The sequence below is a fragment of the Mucor velutinosus genome, assembly GCF_035048745.1.
Source record: "Mucor velutinosus strain NIH1002 chromosome Unknown tig00001542, whole genome shotgun sequence".
NCBI classification, from domain to species: Eukaryota; Fungi; Mucoromycota; class Mucoromycetes; order Mucorales; family Mucoraceae; genus Mucor; species Mucor velutinosus.
Window position 1 is genome coordinate 1,263,629 of NW_027041924.1, and position 17,353 is coordinate 1,280,981.

The 17,353-nt window shown below is 40.7% G+C and overlaps 5 protein-coding genes across 5 annotated transcripts; all 5 read left to right on the forward strand.

Annotated features, from left to right (window-relative positions):
* Positions 1-644: 644 nt before the first annotated feature.
* On the forward strand, positions 645-4,581 carry ATC70_005096 (uncharacterized protein; the record flags this gene model as incomplete). Its single annotated transcript, XM_064824394.1, has 11 exons — positions 645-762; positions 818-922; positions 1,019-1,121; positions 1,192-1,501; positions 1,560-1,671; positions 1,728-2,835; positions 2,912-3,010; positions 3,069-3,150; positions 3,204-3,316; positions 3,379-3,592; positions 3,658-4,581. 11 exons carry the CDS (start codon positions 645-647, stop codon positions 4,579-4,581), a joined length of 3,288 nt encoding a protein of 1,095 aa, XP_064677330.1.
* Positions 4,582-6,340: 1,759 nt separating this feature from the next.
* Positions 6,341-8,119, forward strand: MSS4_4 (Phosphatidylinositol-4-phosphate 5-kinase; the record flags this gene model as incomplete). Its single annotated transcript, XM_064824395.1, has 3 exons — positions 6,341-6,565; positions 6,622-6,793; positions 6,855-8,119. The coding sequence occupies 3 exons, from the start codon at positions 6,341-6,343 to the stop codon at positions 8,117-8,119; spliced, it is 1,662 nt and encodes a 553-aa protein (XP_064677331.1).
* A 1,386-nt stretch (positions 8,120-9,505) lies between these two features.
* On the forward strand, positions 9,506-9,990 carry ATC70_005098 (uncharacterized protein; the record flags this gene model as incomplete). Its single annotated transcript, XM_064824396.1, has 2 exons — positions 9,506-9,737; positions 9,884-9,990. The coding sequence occupies 2 exons, from the start codon at positions 9,506-9,508 to the stop codon at positions 9,988-9,990; spliced, it is 339 nt and encodes a 112-aa protein (XP_064677332.1).
* Positions 9,991-10,861: 871 nt separating this feature from the next.
* Positions 10,862-12,603, forward strand: ATC70_005099 (NAD(P)H:quinone oxidoreductase, type IV; the record flags this gene model as incomplete). Its single annotated transcript, XM_064824397.1, has 3 exons — positions 10,862-11,867; positions 11,924-12,075; positions 12,133-12,603. 3 exons carry the CDS (start codon positions 10,862-10,864, stop codon positions 12,601-12,603), a joined length of 1,629 nt encoding a protein of 542 aa, XP_064677333.1.
* An 872-nt stretch (positions 12,604-13,475) lies between these two features.
* ATC70_005100 (uncharacterized protein) lies at positions 13,476-15,505 on the forward strand (the record flags this gene model as incomplete). Its single annotated transcript, XM_064824398.1, has 6 exons — positions 13,476-13,524; positions 13,595-13,932; positions 13,993-14,142; positions 14,225-14,617; positions 14,676-15,245; positions 15,305-15,505. 6 exons carry the CDS (start codon positions 13,476-13,478, stop codon positions 15,503-15,505), a joined length of 1,701 nt encoding a protein of 566 aa, XP_064677334.1.
* Between the last annotated feature and the right edge of the window lie 1,848 nt (positions 15,506-17,353).

Below are 17,353 nucleotides of genomic sequence, written 5' to 3' on the forward strand. Positions count from 1 at the left end.
TGAACCATTCTTGATGTGCTGTCTGGAGAGTGAAATCGCATTGGAATGGCAGCATCAGAGCGAAAAGAACAAGCCCTGGTATTCTGTATAACTGAATACGATGTGTTTCTAGGGCATGTCGTATCAAATGTTGGGTAAATGTCGGGTGTAAAGCTGCCACATGGCGATGGCTAGCACTGGCCATGTGGATAGTTCTCTTATAACATAGCCCATACAGTAGAGGTGCATTGAGTATAGTGTGTACTGGTGTCATGTCGAATCCATCGCAATCCAATGTGTACATTCAAGTACGCTGTTGATGAGAATCCTGTATTCAGGGATCAAACAGTCGTAGCGTAGCCCATTCATTCTCGTCTATCATTGATGTATATTTGACATTGGTGGAAGCGATCCAACCTCTTTCTCTACAACATCTACATGTTGCAATAAAAGCCAAACTAGAAAGCAGGCGTCCATTTCATGCAAATCCATCCAAACAACTAGCATTCCATTTGGACTGCTGGGAAATGATGTCACAAAAAAATCCCTCTTTCCCAATGTTGCAGTTGAACCGCGTAAATCAAAGGCGACAATGAAAGGCTGCTGCTGCTCTTCTTTTTCTGTTTGCCTCTTTTTCTTCATCCATATTGAGTACTGACCGAGAAATGACGAGTTTAATGCCACCAAACAGCACGCAGGAGACGAGTATCAATGCAGGAAAGCTCATTGAACAAGCCATCAACCGCGACCAAGATTGTCCAGACTTGGCCACCTTGCTGAACGGTATGTGCAATGTCTTTTCATCTTGAAGTGAAATCAACTGACGCACGGACGATAGGGTCTCCTGTTGAATCTTATATCGAGCCTTTACTTGCTCCAGAAGAAGAGATTGTGCGAACAAATCGAGTGCCTATTCCCAAGAGGTTCATCAACAGAATTGTCGGTGAGTAGTTATTTGGCGAGAAAGAGAGAGAGAGAGAGAGAGAGAGAGAGAGGGAGGGGGGGGGGGAAACACGACAACTGATTGCCCCCATCTTAGACTCGCAAACACAGTGTCGCTGTTTTATGGGCTTGCTGCCTGAAATCAACCGAGCTTGGCTAACAATTGATTGCAATTTATACATTTGGAACTTGAACGATGAGTGAGTTTTGGAACTGACATGTTGGACGTGGAGGATGGTAATACTGATGTGGACATTGTATCTCTGGTAGAAACGATTATTACGAGTATTCAGACCAAGACCAAATCATTGTCAGAGCCGAACTCGTCAAGCCTAAACCAGATGTCTTTGGTGACCATATCAAATATGTCTTGGTCATTTCCACACCATTGCAAGTCATTCTTTTGGCTGTGTCCACCGCGCAGGCACAATCAAACACCAATTCGGATACAATCTCTTTATTCGCTACCAACATGGCCATGCCAGCAGACGATGAACAGATGGAGCAGATTGGAGGCACAGACGATGGCAGAATCTTCACTATAGGCAAAAGTGGAAATGTCTACGAAATTGAATATCATGTAGGAGGATAGCATCATCATGGACACAGGTGAGCTGTACTAAATATTTCATCGATAGAATCCAATGAAATGGCTTTCAAGGGGATGCAAACTCATCAAGAGATCAGAATCCTCTTTCATGGAGTATATCCTGCCACAGCTTCGCAACTATATGAACTCCCCATCTGAAGGTAAGCCAATGATCAAGATGTAGGTCGTGTGCCATGCTAACACGCAGGATGAATAGCACGTTCCTTTGTCATTGACAATGAGCGAAAGGTGCTTTATATCTTGTACAAGAAGACCGATGCTATTGAAGTGGTTTACCTGGGAAACCCATTCAACAACTACAAGTCAATCTGCACACTGTCCACCATCAAAGAGAACGCCATTAAAATATGTCGCCAATTTAACCGCATCCCCAACTCGTCTGATCTCAATATTGAGACACTGCATGTCATTTCCAAAGCTGAATCCAAGCACATTCATTTGATGGCTATCACCACCACTGGATACCGTTTATACTTTTCACATCACAAAGACTCGTTCCGTGTGATTGGAAGCAGCAACAGCCAGTTACCCCTTGAACCAAACGCACTAGAATTAGGACATGTTCGCTTTCCTCCACCTACGTTGACGAGAAATATTGGTGAATTAGCACCCACCTACTTTCAGACTTATTACGATTGCGGTATCAGTGTCTCTGTCATTCCCAAGACGGAGGATTCTAGCACGCTCCGCATTACTTCAGTGACATCGGCTAAGGCTGCTACAACACCGACGTTGCCATCAACAATAGTACCTGCTACATTTACACAGCCAGCGAGACCCACTTACACCGAGACAGACATTGCACTTGAACTGGATGAACGAGTGCTTGCAGTGACAGAGACAAACCAGCATCTTGTAGGTCGACACTATATCAAGGAAAACTCTCAGCAATTAGCATCCCCTCCTCGACAGTTCATGGCTCTTTCCACACTCTCGGTCCTCTTTTTCAACAAGCTGAGACCTGTAGATATCCTATACAAAATATTCATCAAGACACGAGAGGAGCCAGACACAAAATTGATACAGTCCTTCTTTGAGAGATATGGTCAAGTAGAGTCATGCGCCATGTGCCTGTCCATTGCGTGTGCTAGTGATGAAAGGGATATTGAAATGAAGGCCAATGACACCTTTTTTGCTTATGGTGGTTTGCCTACGTCGACGCTACCAACGCAAATTCCTGGTAACCATCTAGGACGTGCTATTGGTCAAACAGATGTCGCCTACAGCGGAAAGCACGATGGATTTGTGCTTTATTTTGCTAGGATTATATCGCCTGTGTGGAAATTGAAGGCATTTGCTAACCAGTAAGTGTGTGTGTGTGTGTGTGTGTGTGTGTATGTGTTGAGGTTTTGTCGTTTTCTGACTATTTCCTCCAACTAGTGGCAATGACATGAATGCACATCTCATCTATACTCAAACACAGAGCACGTTATCAAACACCAAAGAGAACCTCTATCAATTAAAAAGGTTTATGGACCGGTAATGTATTCATTTAAAAATTGCATGGTGGCCTACAACTGAATTTGTGCGACTGTAGCAACCCTAAATTCCACAATGCTGCAAGCATCTCAGATCCTAGACTTCAAGCTGTTGATAGCAATAGTGTTTCCTTAGAACTGGTAGGCATCCTATGCATATATAACAGAGCTCAAGGACTCATTGCTTTTGACAGGCTGAGCAAAAATCAGCAACCGAGTTATACCTGATGCTCATTCAATGCATCGAGGCTTTGTCCTTTATAGAATTCCTGTTTGATTCGCAAGTACAGCACATCATCGCCGAGTAGTAAGTTATCATCATGGTAGCTCCTTCTAGAGCCCTGTCTAACGTGCTACGTACACACACAGCTTACATAACGAACATCAAACAAAGATCTATAATTTGGACATCAGTGCAATTCTCACAACAACAGAGGGCCGAGAATTAACGCGCGAGCTGGTGATTGCTGCCATTACGAAATACGGATCCAGTTACTCTCAGGGTGGTTTTGATTTTGTGAGCAAGCATCTAGAAAGATTCTGCAGCTCCTTTTTTGGTCCCAATGACATTTCCTTCTTCAAGGTAAGACGCAAGTGGCTTGTCACCATGTTTACAGCCCTGAGCTCAATGGACTTTATGTATATTAGGGTATTGAATATCTTCGACGAGCCATGCATGAGGAAACAGATGTGGAACGAGTGAAATCTTTGCAAAACTCATTATACAGCTTTAAAGACGCGGCTGCCTGCATCTCTGATGCAAAATTAGGGTCCATCTGTCTCATCTACATTGAATGCTCCTTCCACACTGGTGTTCTGGAGCTCGCTTTGGAACGGGCTAAACAGATAGATCCCCAAAACAAGGGCCTGGCCGCATTTGAATCTGTTGCATCCCTGAATGAAATCGCAGACAAGTTGTTGAAAGCTCGTTTGGACACTTACAAACACATCTTCAATGCACTGGAAGATGCTATGCAGTTGCAAGCGAAGGGAGTCCCTGAGAATCGCATCCCCATTGCCAGTCGATACTTGTCTGGCTACGTCTCCAAAGTGTTTGATAACGCCATGGCCAGCAACGACAAACTATTCCACTATCAACTGTACAACTGGTTCTTGTCTCATGGACTTGAAAGCAAACTTTTGGAATACGAAACACCCTACTTGATACCATACTTTGAACAATACATCCCTGATCGAGAGAAATCGCTTGGCTTCATGTACCAATTCTACAGACAAAAACATCAGTATGCAGACGCGTTCAATTGTCTGTGCAAACTGGCCACACTACCCTCTCAAGTTTTGAACTTGGATAAACGCATTGAACTCTTGTCGCAAGCACAAATCAATGCTCAATGTGGAAACCTGGATGTTGAAGCTAAAGACTTTGTAAATGGCTTGATCAAGGTGGCTGGTATGCAGGGCCGCATCAAGGCCATTTTGGAAGGCAATACAGATAATGTGGAAGCACGACAAGCCGTGCGTGAGTTGGATTCTCGTCTATATACACAAGAACAGTTGGGGAAACTCTTTATTAGTCGCTTTCCTGTGGTGAAGGATATCCTTAGTAACTAGGATTTCTTGTAATAAAAAACAATGCTTTATTGAAAGGGTAATATCACGCGCGCCTTGTGTTTTCGACATGGCCTTGACATGGAGTACATGTGGTCTCTCTTTATACATATATATATATATACCGAAATTTTATGTCTGAACCTCCCGTCTTGTGCTAGAACTGTCCACCAACAATCTGAAATTGTAAATGTAGTTCTCGTGCGATGCTCTACTTTTGTTTTAATGAAAACAATGTATATACGAGTAGACAGCATACTTGCATAGCCTCTTGCTACTCATAATTATGCAAATCACAGCGAAATTTGAGTGTATTTGAGCCGTGTTTTCTCGTATTAGAACCCATTCTAGACCTCCAGAATGGCACCAAACAATTGCTCTCATCCAGCACTAACTTTTTGATACCATTTCTCTTTTTTTTTTGGGGGGGTCGAAAAAACATGGCCAAAAATCGACTCCAAACTATGAGGGATACCTCATGATTTTTATCGAAAATCAAACAATCGCGTTTTTGACCGCAAAAATGAAGACTTTTATTATTAAGGTATGTATGAAACCAAAGTTTTTCTCTCGATCCAAAGCAACCCCTGAAACTGCTTTTATGATACCTTGATATGGAAATTTTTGACGTTTTGGCCAAAATAGCTATTTCATACTTTATGGATTTAATCAATAGTCTTGTTCAAAATACCTGCTATAACAAGTATCATTAGATGCGCCTTGAAAAGTACTTTTAGAAAGCTTAAGGAGGTAGGAGATGAGCATCACCAATTATATAATCGAATCTTGCAAAAATAGTTCAACAAAGTCGAAAATGGATCAGACATTTCTATTTCAAGAGAAAACTCGAACGAATATTCAATTTGATTTTTGGCTGGTAAAGGCTACTGGTTGTCGTATTATGAAGACAATTGATGTCTGTAAAGCTAATAAGAGGGTGACAGCGAGTTAAAAGGCTATACAGCCTAGGCTTACTACTGTTATTCACTATTTTTGCGCATGTATACATTTGATAGGTTTAATTTCTGAATAATGCTCATCCCACCGTGAACCCGTAGCGTGAAATGAAATCTTGCCAGCCAGTACTCTCATAAAATCTCTTATCGAGTCTACATGCTTGTGGTACGGAAAAAGTAATCGGAATACACTTGGATCAGAGATAAAATGGATCAGCTATTTGTATATACAATGCCTCGCAAGTTTGAAATAAACCCACTTTATTGGAATCCTAATGAAGATCACTAACCTTTATAAGGGTTAGTCATCCCAAGAAGATTCTTGATTTTAATAGACTTTCTATCTTGAGTCACCCCCCTGGTGGATAGATAGAGTAATTTCCCTGATACCTACAGAACCTGAGGGAAAAGTTTTTATTATGTAAAAAGAACCTGAAGCAGCTTTATATACAACCCTGGCTGAAATGCATCAAGGACGGTACACATGGCACGGAGTAACAGTATGCACTGTGAGCTCATGTTCTGTTTACGTTTGCTTACATACGCAATTTGCATAAACCAGAAAGATTACACATCATTAATAATCTTCAAGGTATTAAATTAAAAAGCTTCTGGTTATCTTTTGATCCAAGGAGGTAGCTGCATGAGAGAATGGGATTCGCAAAATTAAAGTATAATATCTAGGCGTGCAGAATCAATGTATGCATGATCTACAGGTATTTCTTTATCGATTCATATAAGTAGCTATAGCCGATGATCTGAATGAAATTTCATCCTTTTTCTTTCTTGTTTTGTACACATTGACCATGAAGCCACTTTTATCGCTGGTAGCATGCTGCTTGATGGCTGTTTCTCTTGTAGCTTGTGCTCTCAATCAAGAAGGTGCCAGTAACGCAACATTACAGACATTCAGACAGCCAAAGAAGATTGCTTTTAGTGTCTTTAGTGGTGGTTCTTCTCATGCAAATTGGGTTCTTTCCATTATAGAGGAGCTTTCCAAGAGAGGCCATATTACTACTTTTCTGACAAAGGTAATATTTGATTGGTATCGTGACGAATGCCGTTTATTAACGCGCACATTTTGCAGGATGGCCACGAAAAGTTTGGAAAGAACTTTCCCTCGATAGAAACTGTGTCCATGGGCGATGATACCAAAAACAACAATGCGTTCAAGCTGTTATCCGAGAATATCAGACAAGCGACGCTGGCAAGTACAAGTGTGAATTTTATAAAAGTGATGGGAGCCACGTTTGAAGAAGGTACACTATCTACTCTTTCGTTTACACTAACAGTAATACACTGACACATCATGCTATTTAGACTATCAAACTACTCTGGAGTTTTTCAAGTCAAGACAAATCGACGTCGCTGTCTGCGATCACTTTTGTATCAGCTGTCAAGAGGCCAGCACTACACTTCAAATCCCCTTTCTCATCACAAACAGTCTTGCTGTAACGCCTGACACAGAAGCACCGTACATCAACAGCGACGATTTGCTCATGCGAGCCCCAACCAGCCTCGAAATGACATTTAGCGAGCGTGTTTATAAGCATTTGATTGAACCTGTCGAGATATTTCTCAAGACGTACACGCTCATTCAGGAACAAAAGCAACGGTACCTTTCTTTGGGTATCAAAGATCCAGTGTACCCGCACGAAGAGAGATGGAAGAATTCTATAAAAATGTTCAATACTGCATTCGGCTTTGAGCCAGCGAGGCCTTTGGGGCCCTTGGTTGAGTTTATAGGCCCCATCATTCCGAAAACGGCGGCCAGTGCACTGTCAAACGAGTTGGAACAGTTTCTCATCAGTCATCAGCGTGTGGCGTACATTGCATTTGGACAACATGCCGTATCTACCGAAAGTGAGATCACTGTCCTACTGGCTGGGCTGCTAGAAGCATACGAAGCAGGTGATATTGATGGCATTATTTGGTCAACACGAGGTTTGGATGGTATCTTTCCTGTTAGATTAACCACAGAATCCAACACTACGTATGCCATTCAAGAGCTTATGAAACAAGAAGCGACTGATGATATTGTATTCCTCAATTGGGCGCCTCAGACAGCCATTCTCGAACATCCATCGACCGTTGTATTTGTCACACACGCTGGGGCCGGTTCATGGCATGAAGGATTGCACGCCGGCAAGCGTCTGGTCTTTTTCCCATTCTTTGCTGATCAACCTGTGAATTCGTTGATGGGAGAAAAATTTGGTATGGGTCTCAAGGTCAACTATAAAGACACTCGACAAGAGGCTGCCAGAGTAATACAGCGGGTGGCTAGGGATGAAGACGGTTCTTTCCAAGCAAGCGTCAATCGATTCCAGGCATTGGTTCAGATCAAGAGTAAAGCAGGTGTTGGTAAGGGTGCTGACCTGGTGGAGGAAGTTGCTTTTATGCATCAAGACACTCTTCTCCATCACCGCAGAGATGTCAAGCGCGACCTATCTTTTATCAAGGCTCACAATATGGATGTTTATGCATTTGGTTTTGTAATAGCTTGTTTGCCGTTATTTGCAGCCATGTTCTCATTGAGCGCCTACTTTAAGAGGTATACTTTGCATGTGAAAGTCAAAATGCAGTAAATAAAGCCATCAAACATTCTTACATTGATCCATGTTGCACTTGACGCTGATATGTTTGTGTTTGTATGTTTTGAATTCACATGATGATAAATTTCGCCAACACAAGAAAACTTGACAGCGAGTAAAGTATTGATATCAAGCTTACTGGTAAAGTTCATTTTTTGCGTGTTGGCTTTTTCTTGCAATAGTAAAGCTTCAAGTAAACGTGGATCTCCTTATCCTGTCGGCAGCCTTTTGGGAAGCTGTTAGAAATTAGGATTCTTTTCAGTTGAGACAGATGTTGTTTGAAAAAGAACTATGTTTAATTGACAACCAGTTTATAGCGTTTCCAATTAGAGAGGTGCTTTTCAAGCAATCTCTGAATCCTCTCGTCAAGGGTACTAGTTCCGTTTACTGAGAGGTGGACAAGGAGGTTGGCTTTGTTTGGTGCTTACGCCCGACTTTGAAGAAGACTTCTTGCAAGATTCCTTTGTATGTTCTACTTTTTGAATTGACATATTCTAAGGTTTACTAATCAATTTTCTTCACCATTTTGGTGGCTTCTTTTCTCTTTATAGGGCTCAATCAATAGAAGTAGAAGTAGATTCGTATAGTGTTGCATTTGGTATTTAATAGGCTATGAATAAACAAATGTTGTGCGAAAAAAATGTTTTTTTTAATCAAGTACCATTATAAAATATCACACAACAGTTCTTAACATCAGATACAAAAGGAAAGACTAGTAAGAGGATAAGAAAGCAAATACATGGAAGTGTCAATTGGGAGGCCATATTTGATGATTTTCACATATAAAACAGAGAAGTAATAAGTAACTTGTACGCAAAACTGCAGGCAGGAGCCAGTTTATCAATTAGCATCAGATTTATACAAAGGCCACTCAATGTTGGCTTCTCTTTCCTCTTTTCCACACACAAAAGACTTGATGAGAGATATCAAAGAAGGTTGCCCTGCATCAAATCATACAGTCATCAGCGCTCTTGATACTATACCATCAAGCTTATCTATACCACAAATAGAGCAATGTTGCATTGAAAACGCACCAATCGTCAAATCAAAAGCAGAGAAGAAGTTGCTCAAAAAGATCCACTGTACGCTTTTGCCTATTGCTGGCATGATCATATTTCTTCAGATATAATCAGCGTTCACATCAAGGGAAACTTTATATATACTTACGATAGAGCCATTAGTTTGTAGACAAGTCAACATTGAGCGTGGCAGCAGTGCTTGGTATTCTACAAGAAACACACATGAACAAAATTCAATACAGTTGGTTAGGTTTTTTTCTTCTTCTTGGGATACCTGGCATTTCAACTACCCAACAACTGTCTGCTTCAACGTATTCCGGTGGGCCGATACTTGGGCATCGTGTTGATCGTGTGGGGCATCATGACAGCATTGACAGCATTAGCGCAAGATTTTGATCGGTTGGCGGTCTGCCGTACTCTGTTTGGTTTATTTGAAGGAGGCACTTACCCTGCCATCTTGCTGACTTTCAACACTATGTATCGACGTAGTGAGCAATCAGCGGCTTTGGGGTTTGTGTTTCTTAGTAATGCTGTAAGTTCCGTTGTGGGTACTGCTGCGTTTGTCGGCATTGCCAAGATGGGCAGCTCTCATGGTATATCTGTGTGGAAATAGTAAGCATGCTCAATCGAGTCATAACAGCGTTATTGATGTATCTTACACATACATTGATATACAGGACGTACATTATATGGGGAACTATCACAGTGACAGTGGGACTCATAGCTTTTTTCATGCTAGTCGATTGTCCCAACTATTGGCTATTGCGAATCACACAAGAAGAAGAAACCATCATGCAAGAACGCACAAAGGACAACGCTGTGGTAAGAATATCCACTATTGAATAGCGTCATTATTGGGAAGCACTCAGAGAAGCACGATTCTGGTTAATTTGCTTGGCAGTGCTGTGCAACAACCTCCAAAATGGCAGCCTCCTTTTATACAGCACTCTTTTTGTACATGGTCTTGGATTTGACAGCATCACTTCCATTCTACTTCAAATCCCAAACGGCGTCTTTACCGTCATTTATATTGCCATTGCAGTTCTTATTCATCGCAGAACACAACAGCTCGTTTTCACAGCATGTGGGTTATCAGCTATTTCTATGGTGAGGTGTCTGCTACTGACAATACTGCCAAATACAGCTATAAAACTGATCGGTTACTACCTCACTTGGGCTCAAGTAAGGTCGTTTGTATTGACATTGACAGTCTTGACCTCCACTATATCTGGCTACTCGAAAAAGATCTTTTACAATGGCGTGGTGATGATATTTTATACATTAGGCAATTTCGTTGGTTCATTGATGATTGTAGATGCTCAAGCACCGTCTTATTATGGAGCCATGTGGGGATACTTTGGCTGCAATGTCACTGTAATACTATATCTTTTGTTGGTGAGATGCTGGCTATCCAATTTGAACAAGAAGCGGATAGATCAGAGGTCAACTACATCTACAAATGTCCATCTCAATTTGACGGATAATGAGGATCACAATTTCATTTACAGTAGTCGCTCTATATAAGGCTACTTTTTTGGCGAGGTTTTTTTAGCCTTATTGCCCGCATAGCCTTAACTGGCGCGCGTGACTTCTGTCAAAAAAGTCGTGCGCGTAGAATCTATTACTATAATAGTTGATCAAATAAATCAACTTGATACCTCCCCAGTAACATTCATTTATCTGTTTATTTTACTTCTATTGAACGTAATATCCTATCATGTGCCTTAATCAAAGATCAAGAGATCGCCTCACAATCGAGCAAAAGTATCGCATTATTATGCACAACATGCACTTTCCTAATCTGACGCAAATGCAACTCGGTCAATGGGCTCAAAAGGAATTCAACCTTCATCACTCAGTCAAGCAAAAAACTGTATCGAACGTCTTGAATTCACAGGACAAGGTGATCAAAGCTTACGAAGGAGGAAATTTGAAGGGAAAAAGCAGCAGAGCCTTGACGATGCCACAATTGGACAATGACATTTTGGAGTACATTCAAGCCATGAATGCAAAATCTCTTCCTGTCAATCGTGGAACTATTGCAGCTTTTGCAAAAGTAGTCGCACACAGAAAGTACCGCATGCATGAATTGCCAAAGAATAAGCAAATCCATTTCTCAGATGGATGGCTAACCGATGTTTTCAAGAGAATTGGTGTCAAGTCAAGACATTTATATGGTGAAAAAAGCTCAGTCGACTTAACATCATCTAAGATTGTCGAAGAACTCAGAAAGATTGAAGAATTGTTGGAGCCATATGATCCCAAAGATATTCTCAACTTTGATGAAACTGGCTTATACTACGAGCAACAACCAACTCGCACCATTTGTCAGGAACCTTTAGGTGGTTCAAGAAAAAGCAAGAACCGATTCACAGTTGGACTAATCACCAACTATGATGGATCCTATAAAGGGCACCCCATTGTAATTGGGAAACGAAAGACACCAAAGGCAGCAAACAAAAAACCTGCTTTGTACAGAAGAACCACCAACATCGGGCAATCCCATTACGTGGAGTACCATTCATCTCCCAATGCATGGATGAACACCGATATCTTTAGGAAGTACGTAAAACGTTTGAATGCGTCTTTCGTTTACGCCGGAAGAAAAGTTGCTCTCTTGGTTGACAATGCTTCAGTGCATAAATTGAAAGAAGAATTCAGCAATATTAAGTTGATTTTCCTTCCAGCAAACACAACAAGCAAGTTGCAGCCTTTGGATGCCGGTAAATCAACAAATTTCATTGATATACGTACTCATCTCTAATCACACACTCGATAGGAATCATTGCGAACTTCAAGGCTCAGTTTCGTTGGCACCAATACTACAGGGCAGTGAACAAGTATCTTGCTGGGGTAAGCCTTGATCTTACCGAGGAATACAGAATGGATGAGGTGGATGCTCTGTATTTTCTTGCTGATTCTTGGATCAAAGTTAAGCCTCAAACAATCTAAAATTGCTGGGATCATACGAAGATCCTTGATTTTAAGTTTGCTCAGAGACAGAGAGTCGACTCGGAGGATGTACTCCCATCTTTCGAGCTACCTTTAGACGATGATCTAGTCAGCCAGTTGAACGAAATCATCCCTGAACTTCCTGGAAACAGAAGTAATGATGGGGTTCAATTGGTAACTGAAGTAAACGACTTGGATCTAAATGCAGATGAGTCTGATGCAATCGTTTTTAATCCCGTGATTGTTGAATTTGAGGATGGCGATGATGTTACCCATGGATCACAAGAGCTTGAGGTAGAGGAAGAACCAGTAGAGATTTACGATGTTGATACGAAGGAGATAAGAGAGAAGTTGAAGCATGCGTATGAAACTATCTTGTACCATACCATCCCAATGGATGAAAAAGAAAAGTCTATGCTGAAAACTATCCGTAGGAATCTGAACGATATCAGATCGGAGGAAGTAGCAGAGAAAAATCAAACAGATTTACGTGATTATTTTGTTTAAATGTGTTATTTTTCAATAAAAGCTATATATTTTTTATTATCTGATTGGCCTTAAATTCAATCTCAGCGATCACCACTATGAAATAAGGCTAAAATTTTTAGAATCTGTAGCCTTATATAAAATTAGGCTATTAAGGCTAAATAGCTGGTAAAAAAAAAAAAACCTGAAAAATTTCAGCCTTATTCCCCGCATAGCCTTATATAGGACGGCCTTATATAGAGCGACTACTGTACAATTTGTAAAGGACTTTTTCAGGTTTGCAATAAAGTACATCGCCATAGTTTAGGGCTGGATACAGCGTACCAGATTACAGCACATAAGATCTATAAATAGCCCTGTTACCTCAGATACCAGATTATATGCTGTTATTTGCGCTTATCATCTCAAGCAGAATCAATTTGTCGTTCTTCATATTGACTTGACTGAAAATCGATGATGCGATCTATGTTCAAGGCAGAGCAGGTCAAAATATAATAGCAAGATATCAACTCTTGACTATAATGGTCTTGCAGATCAGACATGTCAAATGAGTTTCAAATCTATTCTAGCAGCAAGTCCATCAATGTTAACAAGGCAAACTCAATTATTATTAAGACTACCCTCTCAATAGCTTGTCATTTCATGCAGTTAAGAGTTACAATGACTGGTATATGTCATGTTACTTTTGTGCAACTTGCAATGCCAAAAGATACCTATCAACCAAACGGGCAAGCTGTCAGGAGACAGATGAAAGCCAGTCGAATAAGAGAGAAGATGTGTCATAAGTGGCTTAGGGCATATTTGATATATTAATTCAATTTCCACGACCTCACCCATTTCTTCTTTTTTTCTTGAAACTATCAATTCACCTGGATTTATACATTATATAAAAAATGGCTACTGATATAGCTCAAGCTACAGAAAAGCTTAGTATCGCTGAAAGTAGGTATCATGGCCTCCAGATTGAACCGTGTTGTACTCATGTCATTAACGCCCATCTTTTATTGAATAGCCGTCTTTGTCGACGAAGTTGCTGGTTGCGACACCAATGGCAACGGTACAGAAGCTGCCCCCTTCAAAACTGTCATTAAGGCTCTTGAAGTCAAGGGCGATAACATTAAGGTTCAAATCAAAAAGGACGCTGAAGGATTCAAGGACATTTCTGGCGCTGCTTTGAAGAAGGCCAAGAAATCGCTTGCTGAACAACAAAAGAAGGCAAAGAAGCTCCAGGAACAAAAGTCAAAGCAAGATGCTGATTTGAAAAAGAAGCAAGAAGATGAAGCCAAGGCTCTTGAGTACGCTAAGTCTGTCGTTCTCACCGAAGACAAATCTCTTCCTGAGGCTCAACAAGTATGGCAATTGAATCGATACACGATATGATATCATTGATTGACATGTGCGTATATGTAGATCAAAATCCGTCAAGCTGTTGCCAGCAGAGGTAAGCGTGTCAAGGTCTCCGGTTGGGTTCATCGTCTCCGTGTCCAAGGTAAGGACATGATGTTCATCATCCTCCGTGATGGCTCCGGTTACTTGCAATGTGTTTTGACCGGTAAATTGGTAAGTTGAGAGAATTCAGGGAGATAGAGAGAGATAGAGAGAGAGAGGAAAGGGCCGTGTTTTAACGTAAATATTGCGGTAGTGTCACTCTTTGGATGCTGTTACTCTCACCATTGAATCCACTATTACTGTTTGGGGTGTCATCAACGAACTCCCTGAAGGCAAGACTGCTCCTGACCACCATGAGTTGGTTGCCGATTACTGGGAAATCGTTGGTAAGGCTCCTAGCGGTGATGATGCCTTCAACAACAAGGTAACTCCTGATGCCGATCCTTACTATCTCTTGGATAACCGCCATCTTGTCCTTCGTGGTGAGACCGCCTCCGCTGTCCTCAGAGCTAGAGCTGAAGTCATCAAGGCTTTCCGTGCTTTCTATGACGAGGAACACTTTACCGAGGTCACTCCTCCTTGTATGGTCCAAACTCAAGTTGAGGGTGGTTCCACATTGTTTGCTTTCAACTACTATGGCGAGAACGTAAGTCAATTGATACGACTAGGATAGTCTGAGTGTGCTCATTAATTTTGTAACGTAGGCTTATTTGACTCAATCTTCTCAACTTTATCTCGAGACATGTCTTCCTTCTCTTGGTGATGTTTTTTGTCTTGCCGAATCTTATCGTGCTGAAAAGTCTCACACTCGTAGACATTTATCTGAATACTCTCACTTGGAAGCTGAGATGGCTTTCATTAAGTTTGACGATTTGTTGGACCATCTTGAGAACATGATGTGCTTTGTCATTGATCGTGTCTTGGCCGATGAGGAAACCTCCAAGTTGGTCAAGCAATTGAACCCTGATTTCAAGAAGCCCGCTCGTCCTTTCCTCCGCATGAAGTATGAAGATGCCATTACTTACTTGAAGGAGAACGAAATCAAGAAGGAAGATGGTTCTTACTATCAATTTGGTGAGGATATTCCTGAAGCTCCTGAGCGCGCCATGACTGACAAGATTGGTCGCCCTATCTTCCTCACTCATTTCCCTGCTGAGATCAAGGCTTTCTACATGCAAAAAGTTCCCTCTGACAGACGTGTCACTGAGAGTGTTGATGTCTTGATGCCTGGTGTTGGTGAAATTGTTGGTGGTAGTATGAGAATGGACAACAGAGTAAGTGCGCCATAGTATATTCCCAATGATTAGTATTCTAATAAGGCTCTTTTTAATAGGAGGAATTATTGGAAGCATATGGTACTGCTGGCATTGACCCTGCTCCTTACTACTGGTACACTGATCAACGCAAGTATGGTACTACTCCTCACGGTGGTTACGGTCTTGGTGTTGAGCGTTTCCTTGCTTGGCTTCTCAACCGTTATACTGTTCGTGATTGCAGTCTCTATCCTCGCTTCACTGGCAGATGTACTCCTTAAGCAGAAATATAGAATAGAACTCATTGGCATTTATATATTTTTACATGATAAAATCAAACAAAATCGACATTGTAACAATAACTTCATGTATATCTTGTGGCCGCATAAACTCTAATCTAGCGATCTGAAAGCGCGCCCTTTTTGCTGTAATTCAGGCACTTGCATATCCAAGCTTGTCAGACTAAATCAGTTTATATTTACAATGTTTCGTCTTGTAGTCCTTAACATCATATAATACAAGAACATCAAGCATCACATTTTGCATAAAGTTTATGAAATATTTTCTGTTAAAACCAAATCGAATTGTCATGCCTCCTGCTCAAGCTAGAGAAATTTGATAAATAAATGAAAAGAAATGAAAAACAAACATTTGAATGAATCTTATATATTTTTTGTTTCAGGAACGTGCCCGAAACTACACCAGACAAAGAGCTACATTAAGACCATCCAGAGCAACAAGACCACCGAGAGCGCCTGCCGCTTTTATTTCAGAGCTAAGAAGAATCCCGCCTCATTATCTCCAAGAAAATAATAATGCATCTAATTCAACACTTGATAGCATTAGTTTATAGAGAGGGTTTACCATATCGAAGCAAAGGTGCAAAGCCATGGTAATCAGGCGTCTAATCCAATACTTGGTAACATTGATCTATAATATGAGGGCTTGATCGCAGCGAAGCGAAGGTTCAAAACCATAGTATTCAGCAGCAAATTCGGGTTTTCATTTCTATTGTATATAAGCGTACCAGCAACATAGCGCATCAAAATTTGCATGAATCAGCTCTACCGAAATCAATATTCCTTCTATTCGAATTAAAATTTACTCAAGCTACAGAACTACCTTTCCAGCAAGCCGCAGCTACCAAAGATGCGATTCATGCCATGTAAATAAACTCTATAAAGCAATACATAACCAAACTTGACAGCTTTCAAGCCTTCATATCTTGACATGTAGACCTTTCTGAGCCACCAGAATAACGCCAAACAATTGTACTCGAGTAGTAGCAACTTCCTGACATCTTTGCTCAACTTTTTGGACCGAAAAAAAAACATGTCCAAAAATCGACCAAAAAGCATGAGGTACCCCTCATGGTTTTCATCGAAAATCAAACAATCACGTTTTTGACCTTGATAATGAAGACTTTCACTATGGTATGTGTTAAATCAAAATGTTTCTCTCAATCCAAAAGCAACCTCTGAAACCACTTTTATGAAGTTTTCATATGCAAAATATGACTATTTTTGCCAAAAACCTCATTTCAAATTTTATTAAATTGTTCAATAATTTCAGTCAAAATACTTATTACACTTAGCACCATTGGAAGCGCCTTGAAAAGTACTTGAAGAATGTATTAGGAAGCGTAGGGTGATCATCACAGTTAATATAGTCGAATATCACAAAATAAGTTAAAGAAGTCGAAAAAAAACAAAATATGTCCAATCTTGAACAGAAAAAATAAACTGAGTTTGAATTAATTTTGGCGGCGGCATTGCTGCTGGCTGACCTAAATGCCTTTCTGTTGATGACAATGATGATTGCGATGCTGATTAAATAGGGATCATGGAATTGAAAGGGCAATTGATTAGTGCAAATACTTTTTTTTGGGGGATTTTTGCCTCATGAATGTGTCTTTTGCAATGACAATATCTCAAAAAAGTCGCTGTAGATCTTACACAAGTCCTGTATTTGTGCATGGCCAGCTTTATGTCGCCATCTTTAGAGTATCAGCAACAGTGAATGGTATGGCAATTCTACAATCTAAAAAAGAAGATTGTGGTGAACAAATGCTGCAATTTCCTTTCATATCGTCTCAATAATAGGCTTCGTTTGATATCAGTGTAAGCAAA